Source organism: Trichogramma pretiosum, unplaced genomic scaffold, assembly GCF_000599845.2.
Source record: "Trichogramma pretiosum strain Unisexual culture from Peru unplaced genomic scaffold, Tpre_2.0 scaffold1, whole genome shotgun sequence".
In the NCBI taxonomy this organism is placed as follows: domain Eukaryota; kingdom Metazoa; phylum Arthropoda; class Insecta; order Hymenoptera; family Trichogrammatidae; genus Trichogramma; species Trichogramma pretiosum.
Genome location: NW_019641703.1, coordinates 3,612,325 through 3,625,975, shown reverse-complemented (window position 1 = coordinate 3,625,975; position 13,651 = coordinate 3,612,325). Strand labels below are relative to the sequence as shown.

General features: G+C 40.5%; 1 protein-coding gene across 1 annotated transcript; it reads left to right on the top strand.

Moving 5' to 3' along the window:
- The first annotated feature begins 209 nt into the window (after window positions 1-209).
- On the top strand, window positions 210-6,515 carry LOC106653422. The gene is made up of 3 exons (XM_023462842.1): window positions 210-1,534; window positions 2,539-4,124; window positions 4,965-6,515. Exons 1-3 carry the CDS (start codon window positions 230-232, stop codon window positions 6,484-6,486), a joined length of 4,413 nt encoding a protein of 1,470 aa, XP_023318610.1. The 5' UTR covers window positions 210-229; the 3' UTR covers window positions 6,487-6,515.
- The last annotated feature ends 7,136 nt before the right edge of the window (window positions 6,516-13,651 follow it).

The window sequence follows — 13,651 nt, the reverse complement described above, 5'->3', positions numbered from 1 at the left end:
AAAATTGAGCGAAACGTTGACGCGAAGTTCAGATTTGGCCACTCGAGCGCTGTCTATCACAGGCTCAAAAAAATAACGCCGTGCAATTTCTGTCTCCCTCGCATAGTACGTGCTCGCCTCCGCGTGTCTCCTCGCTCGTGTGTACAGTCCAAAGATCGCAGTCCATCAGTATACACGTGTACGCTACGACGACTGCAGCTTGTGATTTGTGTTAAACCGACTGTGTATAATGTGGTCCGACGACAGTTTTTCTGGTGAAGAAGACGAAGGTTATGACGATGATTTCGAGTACGCGGATAACCTAAAAAAATTAGCAAGGTTGAAGAGTATGCGTGAAAAGGTCAATTTGGAGAACGAACATGAGCGATTTGAATTTCTTCGTCAAGTTTATCCCTTAATCAGCAATTGGAATTACGAACTTGATCTCTCTGGTGTCCAAGACATTTTTCAAAAAAAAGAAATCGAGGATCTTCTCGAAGATGCCGTTAAATATGAAGATGGATCAACCCGTATATATGTAGGAGGACAATTTATTGATTTCATTGCTCAGACCGGCTACAAGCACGAGCCCGACATAGATCAAGATGGCAAGCCAATTTTGTGTCAAACTACGCCAGTACATCACGCCATAGAATTGTTCCCTTCCTGGGATTTCGTGGTCGATCATCTTTTTGAAATATACGACAGATACGATGTGAATTACACGAACGATGACGGTCTGACTCATTTTCATGTGGCCTGCAAATTCAACTGCTGTGGGGTCGTTCAAAAATTCCTCGAGTTAGGGCAGAATCCCAATATCGTCGTGGAAACAACAGGTAATTCACCGCTACACATGGCCTTGAAATACGAGAGAAACGAAGTTGTCGAATTGCTGTTGAAAAGTGGGGCCGAACCGAATTTGGCCAATAAGGATGGATCGACACCCTTGCATATTATTTGCCAAATTGACAGCATTGATGATTTCCTAATTGACGAAGATATTTACGATTATGGTGAAGAATATCGTCACTTGACGGAGCTGTTCTTCAAGATAAACGACGAGATGCAGCAGACCGTGCAGATTGACGCCCGGGACAAGTGGGGCTGGACACCGTTGCAATGGGCCGTGGCGAGTCTCAAGCCGGATGTGTTCGACGTACTCTTGGATCGTGGCGCTGATCTGTCCAGTTTTGTTTTCCCCACTGAGGATTACTTCGGCGAATTTTGTACTCAGCGACACGAAGAATCATGGCCACATTTTACATTGAGAGTAGCGTCTAGTGTTCTGATCACCGTGGAACGTCTCGAGAAAAGAGGATACGTGCTGGAACGCAGCGACGCCCAGACGATTTTACAATTGTTGGTCGAGTACAATTTTTTCGGAAGCTCGGGGGATCTTAAAAAATGGTGGTATGACGATTCGCGTTTCGTAAGAGGTGCTAAAAAATTGAAAATGATGAATCCGAATCTGTCGCTCTACGACGTTATCCAATTACGACCCGAAGAGGCGGCGAAACAACTAACTTATAAGGATTACTTCAAGTTCGATTACGCAAATAGACGGTGCTATCCTTACAGAGTTCTTTGTTCTTACCATCCGCTCGAAATAATGCTGAGAAAATTTTGCCGACGCTGGGCACTGGAGCCGTTTATGGAGTTGACCTGCAATCGTCTGCCAATTCTTTGCTGTGAAATAATCTTGGACCAGCTAATGAATCGAGATTTATGTAACATTTGCTTGACATTTGCAGTCCAAAGCTCCACATGATGGCGATAAACGTATGTCTGTTTAACGAGTGTTTTTTATGTTATTAAATCTTGTAGATTTTACATATCATTTAAATAAATATAATTAAAAACATTGAATTTATTGGTTTTCTTATATTTTTTATGTCTGTTTTTATTTAATATTCCTTATCTTCCATTTTACCCAAATAGATAAAATAAAAAAAAATTGAATTCTTAATTTGAAAATCATAACCAAGTTTCACAGTATATCTCGCAATTGTTTTTAAAAAGTTGATTATTTACTTTAACAATAATCTTTTTCTTTTCTTAATTTTTCAATTTGTTTCCCAATTGTTTCATTCTCAATAAAGTCGTTCATTATCTCAATAAAGAATAATAGATGATTACATAAACTCAAATGAAACTTGAGGGTACGTTTCCATTTTTGTAATTTCATTCAAATTCATATATATTTTCTAATTATTAACGAATTTTCTTCAGGCGCGTTAGGTATGAGTAATTAACTCGTGAAAGACGAACGAGCGAGATACCTGCATAGACTACTAAGAGACTGCGTCGCCGTGAAATTCAGAATCTGCCACTTGAGCGCTGTCTATCGCAGACTCAAAACGACTAGTTCTCTCGCGCTGTGCGTGCTCGTGCGTGTGCAGTTGCTCGCTCGATCCAACGGCCAACCGCCAACTTTTACAAATATACTTTATTAGCTTCGCACGCATGTTTACAGTCTAAGGATCGCACACGATCAGTACACGTTACGACGCGACACCGTATAACTTTAATCGCAAAGGAAGATCGCACTGATTGCAGCAAGTGAGCGATTGTGTGTGTATGATGTGGTACGAAGAAGAAACAAGAAAAAGTTCGTCGTCCGACGACGAATTCGGTGAAAGTTATGATGACGAGGGCAGCGATAGAAGCGACTATGATCCCGTCGAGCACATAAAATGTGTTAACCTAAAAAAATTAGCAAGGTTGAAGAGTATGCGCGAAAAGGTCAATTTGAAGAACGAAGATGAGCGATTTCCATTTCTCAGAAAACTTTTTTCCTTGGCGAAACATTGGAAGGGCAAACGTCCTGATCTTCGAGACATATTTCAAAACGAAGAAATCGAGGCTCTTCTCGAAGATGCCGTTCAGTATGAAGATGGATGGGTCGACAGATATAAAGGAGCACTATTCATTCGTTTCGTTGCTGAGACCGGCTACAAACACGAGCCATACTTTAATAAATACGGCGATCCATTTTTGCGTATCACTACGCCAGTGCATCTCGCTATGGATGTTGGCCCTACCGAGAATGACACGGTCAATAATCTTTTTCAAATATACGACAGATACGATGTGAATTACACAAACGTTGACGGTCTGACTCACTTTCATGTGGCCTGCAAATTCAACTGCTGTGGAGTCGTTAAAAAATTCCTCGATTTAGGGCAGAATCCCAATATCGTCGTGCCAAAAACAGGTGCTTCACCGCTTCACTTGGCTCTGAACGACGGACACAAAAAGGTGGTCGAATTGCTGTTAAAAAATGTAGCCGATCCGAATTGGGCCGATAAGTATGGATCGACACCTTTGCATTTTATTTGCAAAATTAACAACATTGATCATACATTTATTGACGAAGATACTTACGAATGTGTTGACGAATATCGTGACTTCGTGGAGCTGTTCTTCAAGATAAATAACGAGATACAGCAAACTGTGAAAATCGACGCCCGGGACAAGTGGGGCAGGACGCCGTTGCAATGGGCCGTGGCGAGTCTCAAGCCGGATGTGTTCGACGTACTCTTGGATCGTGGCGCTGATCTGTCCAGTTTTGTTTTCCCCACTGAGGATTACTTCGGCGAATTTTGTACTCAGCGACACGAAGAATCATGGCCACATTTTACATTGAGAGTAGCGTCTAGTGTTCTGATCACCGTGGAACGTCTCGAGAAAAGAGGATACGTGCTGAAACAAAGCGACGCCCAGACGATTTTACAATTGTTCGTCGAGTACAATTTTTTCGGAAGGTCGGGGGATCTCAAAAAATGGTGGTATGACGATTCGCGTTTTGTAAGAGGTGCTAAAAAATTGAAAATGATGAATCCGAATCTGTCGCTCTACGACGTTATCCAATTACGACCCGAAGAGGCGGCGAAACAACTAACATATAAGGACTACTTCAAGTTCAATTACGCAAATAGATGCTGCTATCCTTACGGAGTTCGTTGTTCTTACCATCCGCTCGAAATAATGCTGAGAAAATTTTGCCGACGATGGACACTGGAACCGTTTATGGAGCTGACCCGCCATCGACTGCCAATTCTCTGCTGTGAAATGATCTTGGACCAGCTAATGAATCGAGATTTATGTAACGTTTGCTTGGCAACAGACAGCAGATATTTCATGTAATTCAAATAAATATAATTAAAAATTCATTGGTTTTCTTAAATTTTTTATGTTTGTTTTCATTTAATATGCCTAATCTTCCATTTTACTCAAATAGACAAAATAAAACAAAATTGAATTCTTAATTTGAAAGATCATATCGAAGTTTCACATTATATCTCGCAATCCGTTTCCTTTTTCGTTGAATTTTAGTAATTTCCTTGAAATTTTTTTAGATTTTCTAATTTTGAATGATATGAATTTTTTTCGCGTGCGTTAATTTAAGAATAGCTATTGAAACTGAACTTATTTCTATAAAAAAAATTAAAACCCCAAAAAGTTGACAATTTAAGAAAAAAATTCAAACCAAAGTAACTTTAAAATTTAATTTATAAAAAAATTAAGATTCTAAATGATTTGAATTAAATTGTAGTACCCAAATTCAACCTTTGAGTAAACGGATTTCACTTATGTAATCGAGACTACATAATATCATCATCTAGTCCGTTTTCTCGAATTGTAGTAATTTCATTCAACATATTTTTGCCCCTATTTCAGGCGCTCATCGAGTAATTAATGGGAAAATGAGCGAGCGTGTTGACGTAAAGTTCGGAATCTGACACTTGAGCGCTTTCCATCACAGGCTCAAAACCAATAGCGTCGTGAAATAGAAATCTCTGCCTCTCTCACATTGTTGGCATCGTGCTCGCGTGCGGGTCTGTCTGCTTCGCTCACGTTTACAGTCCCACGATCACAGGCGTGACGGTGTAAACTTATACGTTACGAGTAGACATCACTGCTTAGCTTAAAGCGCATTGAGGAAGATCGAGCACCGACTACAGCTGGGGATTTTTGTGAAACCGTTTGCGTATAATGTGGTGGTCCGAAGAAAATTCATTTTCGCAGTTACCTTCCTCGTCGCGGTCTGAAAACGACGCTTTCTATATTGAAGAAGGCGAAATTGCCTACTATGATTTCCGGCCAACGGATTATCAAAAAAAATTGGAAATTTTGAAGATTGCGCGTGAAAAGGTCAATTTGTGTAACTCAATAGAGCGATCAGTATTTCTTCGCGAACTTTATCCCTTACTCAATCATTGGAATTACGAACTCCCTGATCTTCGAGACATTTTTCAAAAAGAAGAAATCGAGGATCTTCTCATAGATGCCGTTAGAAATAATGAATACAAAGGAGACCAATTTATTCATTTCGTTGCTAGCACTGATTACAAGCACGAGCCCGACCTAGATCAAAATGGCAAACCGCTGCTAAAGCACACTACTGCACTGCATCACGCTAAATATTCGATCCGTAAATGTGATCACCCCTACTCGTATATCAAAGTCAGTAATCTTTTTAAAATATACGACAGATACGACGTCAATTACACCGATGAATTTGGATTAACGCATTTCCATGTGGCCTGCAAGTTCAACTGTTTAGATGTCGTCGAGAAATTCCTCGAACTTGGACAAGATCCCAACTGCCTCGACACAATAACAGGTGATTCGCCCCTGCACTTGGCTGTGAACGCCGGACACAAAAAGGTGGTCGAATTGCTGCTAAAAAATGGAGCCGATCCGAATTTGGCCGATATGTCTGGATCGACACCTTTGCATATTATTTGCAAAAGTGATGATTATTACCAAGTGAATGTCGAAGATTGTAACGAAGGTAATAATGAATATCGAAAGTTAGCGGAGCTGTTCTTCAAGATAAACGACGAGATGCAGCAGACCGTGCAGGTTGATGCCCGGGACAAGAAAGGCCGGACACCTCTTCAAAGGGCTGTAGCGCATCTCAAGCCGGAACTAGTCGACTTACTCTTGGATCGTGGCGCTGATCTGTCCAGTCTCGTTTTCAAGGAATCATCGATATATTTTAAATTGAGAGTAGCGTGTGACACTCTGGATGTCGTTGAACGTCTCAAAAAAAGAGGATACGAGCTGGAACGAAATGAGGCCCAGACGATCATGGCAGACTTCGTTGATCATGATATACTCGAGAAGTCGGAGGATCTTGGAAAATGTTGGCACAAGGACGAAAGGTTCACATGGTTGACGAAAATAATAATGATTAAACCGAATCTGTCACTCTACGACGTTATCCGATTGCGACCCGAAGAGGCGGCGAAACTACTCACATACAAAGATTACTTCAAGTTCCAGTACGTAGATGAACGTCGGTACATTCCGGTCTGTGAATTTCACCCGCTCGAGATAATGCTGAGAAGATTTTGCCGACGATGGGCACTGGAGCCATTTATGGAGCTGACCCGCCATCGTCTGCCAATTCTTTGCTGTGAAATGATCTTGGACCAGCTAATGAATCGAGATTTATGTAACGTTTGCTTGGCAACAGACACCAGATATTTCATGTAATTCAAATAAATATAATTAAAAAAATTGAATTCGTTTATTTTCTTAAATATTTTGTCTGTTTTTATTTAATATTCCCAAGTCTTTTTTATCCAAATAGGTATATTAAAAAAATTGAACATGAAGAAGTTTCACATTATATTTTGCATTTTTTTTAAAATAGCAAATGATTGATTTTAACAATAATCTTTTTCTTTTCTAAATATTCCAATTTTTCTCCAATTGTTTCACATTATCTTTATAAGTAATAATACACGGTTTCAGAGTTGTTTCCATCTCGGTTAAATTTTTGTAAATTTATTTATCCTTTTTCAGATATATCGAGCAATGAGATCGTAGTATAGACTTGATTAACGGTGCTCATGTATCTATTAATTGTTACGACTATTACGCAGCACCTCGTGTAGATCGTCCGTCTCGCGCGTAAACAAATACACAGTAGTAGCTCGTACAGTTTCGCGCGCGTACGTACAATAATATCGGCCTATTCAGTACACGTTACTCGACGTCGCGGTGTAAACGGCCGAAAAGAACAAAAGATCGCGTCGATCCAAAGTAGAAAAAAAGTCTCGAATCGCCAAGCAGCAAAGTCATGTCGTTTCAGTCGTTCTCGTTGTGCACGGAGGTTCTCCGGAAATCTCGAGCGGGTGTCAATTTTCAAATCGCAGCGGAGCGACGCGCTTACCTCGATGCCATTTTACCCACGATCTGCAATTGGAACGGCGGTCATCCAAATCTACGAAATATTTTTCATCCCGACGAGATCGAGCTGCTTCTGTTCGAGTCCGTGACGCACGAGAACGACGAGTTCATCACGTTCGCGGCCCGTAGCGGCTACAAAGACCAGAAGGTGGTTTACGGGGACGACGGCCGGCCGACGTCGATTCGCGCCACACCGCTGCACTTGGCGTCCAAACGCCCGAACAACTTCGTCATGGTCCGCGACCTCTTTGACATATACGACGAGCGCGACATAAACTTCACCAACGAAGAGGGATTGTCGCATTTGCACGTGGCCTGCAAGACCAACATGTGGTACGTGGTCAGGTCGTACCTCGACAGAAGCCTGGAGCACGTGAATGACCTCGAGCCCGAATCGGAATGTCCACCGCTGCACTTGGCTCTGAACCGCAAGTACGACACACTGATCCAGTTGCTGATCGAGAAGGGCGCCGATCCGAATCTGGCCAACGGGGAAACGTACACGCCTCTGCACGTCGTTTGCGGCACGGAATACACCGACGACGAGAGCTCGAAAATCGCCAGTCTGCTGTTCGAGCACAACGCGGGAAAAGTCTCGGCGGTGCAGGTGGACGCCCGGGATCTGCTGGGCAACACGCCGCTGCACATGGCTCTGTCCTGGGACAAAAAGAAGACGGTGAAGCTGCTGCTGAACGAGGGCGCGGATCCGAACGCCGCCAGCATCGAGGGATCGACGGCTCTGCACGCCGTCTGCAAGTCCGCGCGCTGGAACTACAAGTTGATAAGGCTGCTGTACACGCACAGCAAGCACGAGATACTGCCCGACGTGCGGGACGAGCTCGGCCGGACGCCGCTTCAATGGGCCGTGGCGAATCTCGCGACGGACAGCGTCCGCGAACTCTTGGAACGCGGGGCTCGAATCAATCAGTTCACGTTTCCCACCGAGGATTACTTCGCCAAGACGTTCGTGCGACGGCCCTCGGGTAACAAGTTGGAGGAGGTGGCCGGCGTCCTGACCATCTTGCAAACTCTCGAGAACGCGAGCTACGAGATCCAGCGAGTGGACGTACTGGCCGTCCTGCAATTTCTCGTCAAGCAAGATTTCTACCAGACAGCCCCGCATCTCAACGATATTTGGTGGACGAACGAGAAATTCGCGGAGGAGGCGCACTTGTCGATATTCAAGACGGCGGGACTCCAGGTGCCCATCACGCTCCACGACGTGGCTCAGACAAAGCCCGCGGACGCGGCGCGCCGCCACCCGTACAAGGAGTACTTCGAGTTCGCGACCGGTGCCCGCGGCCTGAGCGCGCTCACCCCGGCGCATCGAGATCACGCCGACGCGTTTCTGTGCGAGTCGCTGATACATAGATTTTGCACGCGATGGGGATACGTGACCGCCCTGATAATGGCTCAGATTAAATGTGATCTTGAAAGACACAGGAAAGATAAGAGGGAATGAATGGATCCACGAGGACGAATGGTAGAGGATTGGTGGATCGCGATGACAATCAGCATAATTGCATTACTTTTTTTATGCTACTAATGATTTGTAAATATCAAACAGATAAATACAACAAAAATTTTATTCATTAATTTGCTTGGATATTTTGTGTCTTTTTTTATTTAATATTTCAGATTTTCCGTATTATCCAAGTAAGCCAATTGAAAAAAAAATAATTCATTAATTTGTTTAGATTTTGATTTCAGTGTGCCATAATTTTAATCCAGTTACTTTAAAAAATCGTAGAGACATTTTACTTTCGGTGGCTATAGATTTTAAATGTAATCTTTTTCCTCTTCTATTTTTAAACCATTACAATCAGTGATTAAACAAAGTGCGGCTCACGCAAATTATCATTGAGATGAGCTCAGTTAAGACAGTTACTTTTTGAAAACTCGGAATATTTAAAATCGAAGCATATTTAAAACAAGTACTAAGGAAAGTAGTATTTTCCGCATTAGTTTTTGTCAAAAAAAATTATTGTTGCTACCGATTGAAGGAAATAATCAGTGTCCGTGCGCTGATTTATCAAAAAATAAAAAATGCGAGCAGTAGTAATTAGCAGTTATCTGATTGAAAAATGAAGCACCACGTGGTAGTACTACGACTGTTGACATAAGGTACAAAAATAGTTGATAGCAGGTTCAAGATAGATACAATCATATTTGCTCTATTTTTATTAACATTTTAGAAAATCTTGTACTTGAATATTTATATAAGTATCGATATATATTTACAATTGTCGAGAAAAAAAATCAATTTTTTCATTATTTGATTTGAGATACACATTATTTTTTGAGGAACTAGCAAGCATAAGACTGTGAGTTTGATAAAATCATATAAGCAACCAATTATTCATAAAGGCTGGATTGTCATTTGAAGGGAATACAATACCACATATATCTGAAATTATGAAATAAAAGCACATTTATCACATACGTAATCTTCGATGTAGGTACACAAAATCTCAATGATCTTCGAGGACTATCATATGGTGCTACAAAAGATCTATTTTACTTCCTTCGTGTACTGTCATTTTGTGTCTCAACAAGTCTGATTTGATTTCAAATTTACTCCCGCAATTTTCACATGCGAAATCTTTACGACCTCCGTGTCCTGTCCTTTGGTGGTAGAGCAAACTTATTTTATGTGAAAATTTCTTTTCACAATTGTCACATGCGTAATCTTTGCAACCTTCGTGGACTGTCTTTTGATGTAAAAGCAAATTCCCTCTTTGTCCAAATTTCTTTTCGCACTTGTCACAGGTGAAATCCTTGCAACCTTCATGTACGATCCTTTGGTGAACAAGCAAATTCTCTTTACGGCCAAAATTTTTCTCGCATTTGTCGCATGTGTAATCTTTGCGACCCTCATGGACTGTCTTTTGGTGGGAGAGCAAATGCGATTTTTGTCCGAATTTCTTTTCGCACTTGTCGCATGTGAAATTCTTCCGACCGTCATGTACGGTCCTTTGGTGGACAAGCAAATTCGATTTTATTCCAAATACCTTCTCGCATTTGGCGCATGCGTAATCTTTGCGACATTCATGGATTGTCTTCTGATGATGGAGCAAACTCGATTTTTGTCCAAATTTCTTACCACAATCGTCGCATGTGTAATCTTTACGACCTTCGTGGACTGTCCTTTGGTGTAAAAGCAAAATGCATTTGTATCCGAAATTCTTCTCGCATTTGTCACATGCGTTATCTTTGAGACATTCATGGATTGTCTTCTGATGATAGAGCAAACTCGGTTTTTGTCCAAATTTCTTACCACAATCGTCGCATGTGTAATCTTTACGACCTTCGTGGACTGTCCTTTGGTGAACAAGCAAATACCACTTGTGCCCAAATTTTTTCTCGCACTTGTCGCATGGGTAATTTTTGCGACCTTCGTGGACGCTCCTTTGATGTTTCAACAAAACTGAATTTCGTCCAAATTTCTTCTCGCATTTGTCACATGCGAAATTTTTAAGATTTTCATGTACCGTTTTTTGGTGTCTTCCTAAATTTCGTTCACTTACAAACTTCTGTTCGCACTTGTCGCATGCAAAATCTTTGCAATCTTCGTTTACTGTCTTTTGGTGCTTTAACAAATCTGATTTAGTTCGTAATTTCTTCTCGTACTTATGACATGCATAATCTTTGCGATCGTCATGGACTCCCTTTATGTGGGTTAGTAAACTGTGCTTACTTGCAAATCTCTTGGCGCACATTTCACATAAGTAATCTTTGAAAACTTCGTGAAATATTTTATTGTGCTTGAGTAAACTTGATTTATTTTCAAATTTCTTCTCGCACTTGTTGCAGGTGAAATCTTTGTTAACTTTGTGTACTAATTTTTGGTGAGCAAACAAACTCGATTGTTTTACAAATTTTTTCTCGCACTTATCGCATGCAAAATCTTTGCGGCCTTTGTGTGCTGATATTTGGTGTCTACTCAAATGACTTCGGAACTCAAATTTTTTCTCACACTCACCGCATGTGTAATTTTTGTGATCTTTGTGAATAGTGTCTCGATGTGTTATCATGCTTGATTCTAGTGAAAATGTCTTCTGACAAATATCACAAACGTATATTTTGTCATCCGAAACCACAATGTCTCCGCTTAAATTATCCATGGAGACAAACTCCTCGGCTTCCCATTCTATTTTATCCATTTTGGTGTGTAAATTCAACGATGGATACTTCTATTTAGTGTCACGGAAATTGAATGAGAAAAATTTATCTTTTGATGATATTATGACTTATTTCACGCGTAAAGACAAAATTTAAACCAATTTATTTTTACTGTAAACACAGTCAGTGTTCCACGGGTGATGTCAAAATTGTTTATTATCATATTGTTTACAATTAAGATACCGATTTATCTGCTTGTACATTCTCTTTACAATATTTGAAATAGTTTTAAATTCTATCTTGGCGACGATTCCGAATTTTTGCTCGAATTTATCGCACGCGTAATCTTTGCGACCCTAATGAACTATCCTTTGGTGTCTAATCAATTTCGATTTTACTCCAAATTTTTTCTCGCACTTATCACAAGCGAAATCTTTGCGACCATCATGGACAGTCTTTTGGTGAACAAGCCAATTTTTTTTATATCCAAATCTTTTTTCGCATTTGTCGCATGCGAAATCTTTACGACCCTCATGGACCATCTTTTGGTGGGCGAGAAAATTCGATTTTTGTCCGAATTTCATCTCGCACTTATCGCATGTAAAATCCTTGAGACCTTCATGTACTGTCTTTTGGTGGGAGAGCAAATTCGATTTATTTCCGAATTTCTCCTCACACTTATCGCAAGTGAAATCCTTGCAACCTTCATGTACGATCCTTTGGTGAACAAGTAAATACTCTTTACGGCTAAAATTTTTCTCGCATTTGTTGCATGTGTAATCTTTGCGACCCTCATGGACCGTCTTTTGGTGGGAGAACAATTGCGATTTTTGTCCGAATTTCTTCTCGCACTTGTCGCATGTGAAATCCTTCTGACCTTCATGTACAGTCCTTTGGTGAACCAGCAAAAACTCTTTACGACCAAAATTTTTTTCGCATTTGTCGCATGTGAAATCTTTGCGACATTCATGGACTGCTTTTTTATGTCTGTTCAAAGTGCCTTGATTCCCAAATTTTTTTTCACAATCGTCGCAAGCGTAATCTTTGCGACCTTCGTGGACTGTTCTATGGTGTTTTTTCAAATTACTTTTTTTCCCAAATTTTTTTTCACAATCGTCGCATGGATAATCTTTGCGACCCTCGTGCACTGTCTTTTGGTGGGTGAGCAAAGTCGATTTAAATCCAAATGTCTTCTCGCACTTGTCACATGTGTAATCTTTGCGACCCTCGTGCACTGTCTTTATGTGTAAGAATAAATTAGATTTTTGTCCGAATTTCTTCTCGCATTTGTCGCATTTGTGGCATGTGTAATCTTTGCGACCTTCGTGAATACTCTTTTGGTGCGAGAGCAAATTTGATTTTTGTCCAAATTTCTGATCGCATCTGTCGCATGCAAAATCTTTATGACCTTCGTGTACTGTCTTTTGGTGCGTCAACAAATTCCATTTTTCTCCAAATTTTTTCTCGCACTTGTCGCATGCGTAATTTTTGCGACCTTCGTGGACGCTCCTTTGATGTTTCAACAAAACTGAATTTTGTCCAAATTTCTTCTCGCATTTGTCACATGCGAAATTTTTAAGATTTTCATGTACCGTTTTTTGGTGTCTTTCTAAATTTCTTTTACTCACAAATTTCTTTTCACACTTGTCGCATACGAAATCTTTACGACCATCGTGAACTGTCTTCTGATGCTTTAACAAATCAGATTTACTTCCAAAATTTTTCTCGAAATCATTCCATGCAAAATCTTTGCGACCCTCATGGACTGTCTTTATGTGCGCGAGCAAACTCTTTTTGTTTTCACATCTTTTGGCGCATTTTTCACATAAGTAATCTCTGAAAACTTCGTGGAATATTTTTTTGTGTTTAAGTAAAGTTGATTTATTTTCAAATTTCTTCTCGCACTTGCTGCATGTGAAATCTTCGCGATTTTTGTGTACTAATTTTTGATGCGTCATCAAACTCGATTTTTTCACAAATTTTTTGTCGCACTTGTGGCATGGAAAATCTTTGCGGCCTTTTTGTTCTGATATTTGGTGTCTATTCAAATGACTTCGGAACTCAATTTTCTCATATGTGTAATTGTTTTTATCATTGTGAATTATGTCTCGGTGTGTTATCATGCTTGATTCTATCGTAAATGCCTCCTGGCAAATATCACAAACGTATTTTTTGTCGTCTGAAAAAACGATGTCACGTTCAGTTGAATTATCTTTTGGGACAACTTTTTCGATTTTCTCCTTATTTTTATCCATTTTGGTGTCTAAATTAAACAATGCACCAATTGTCACAGAAATTGAACGAGTAAAATTTATCTTTTAATAATAAGACTAATTTTGTTTAG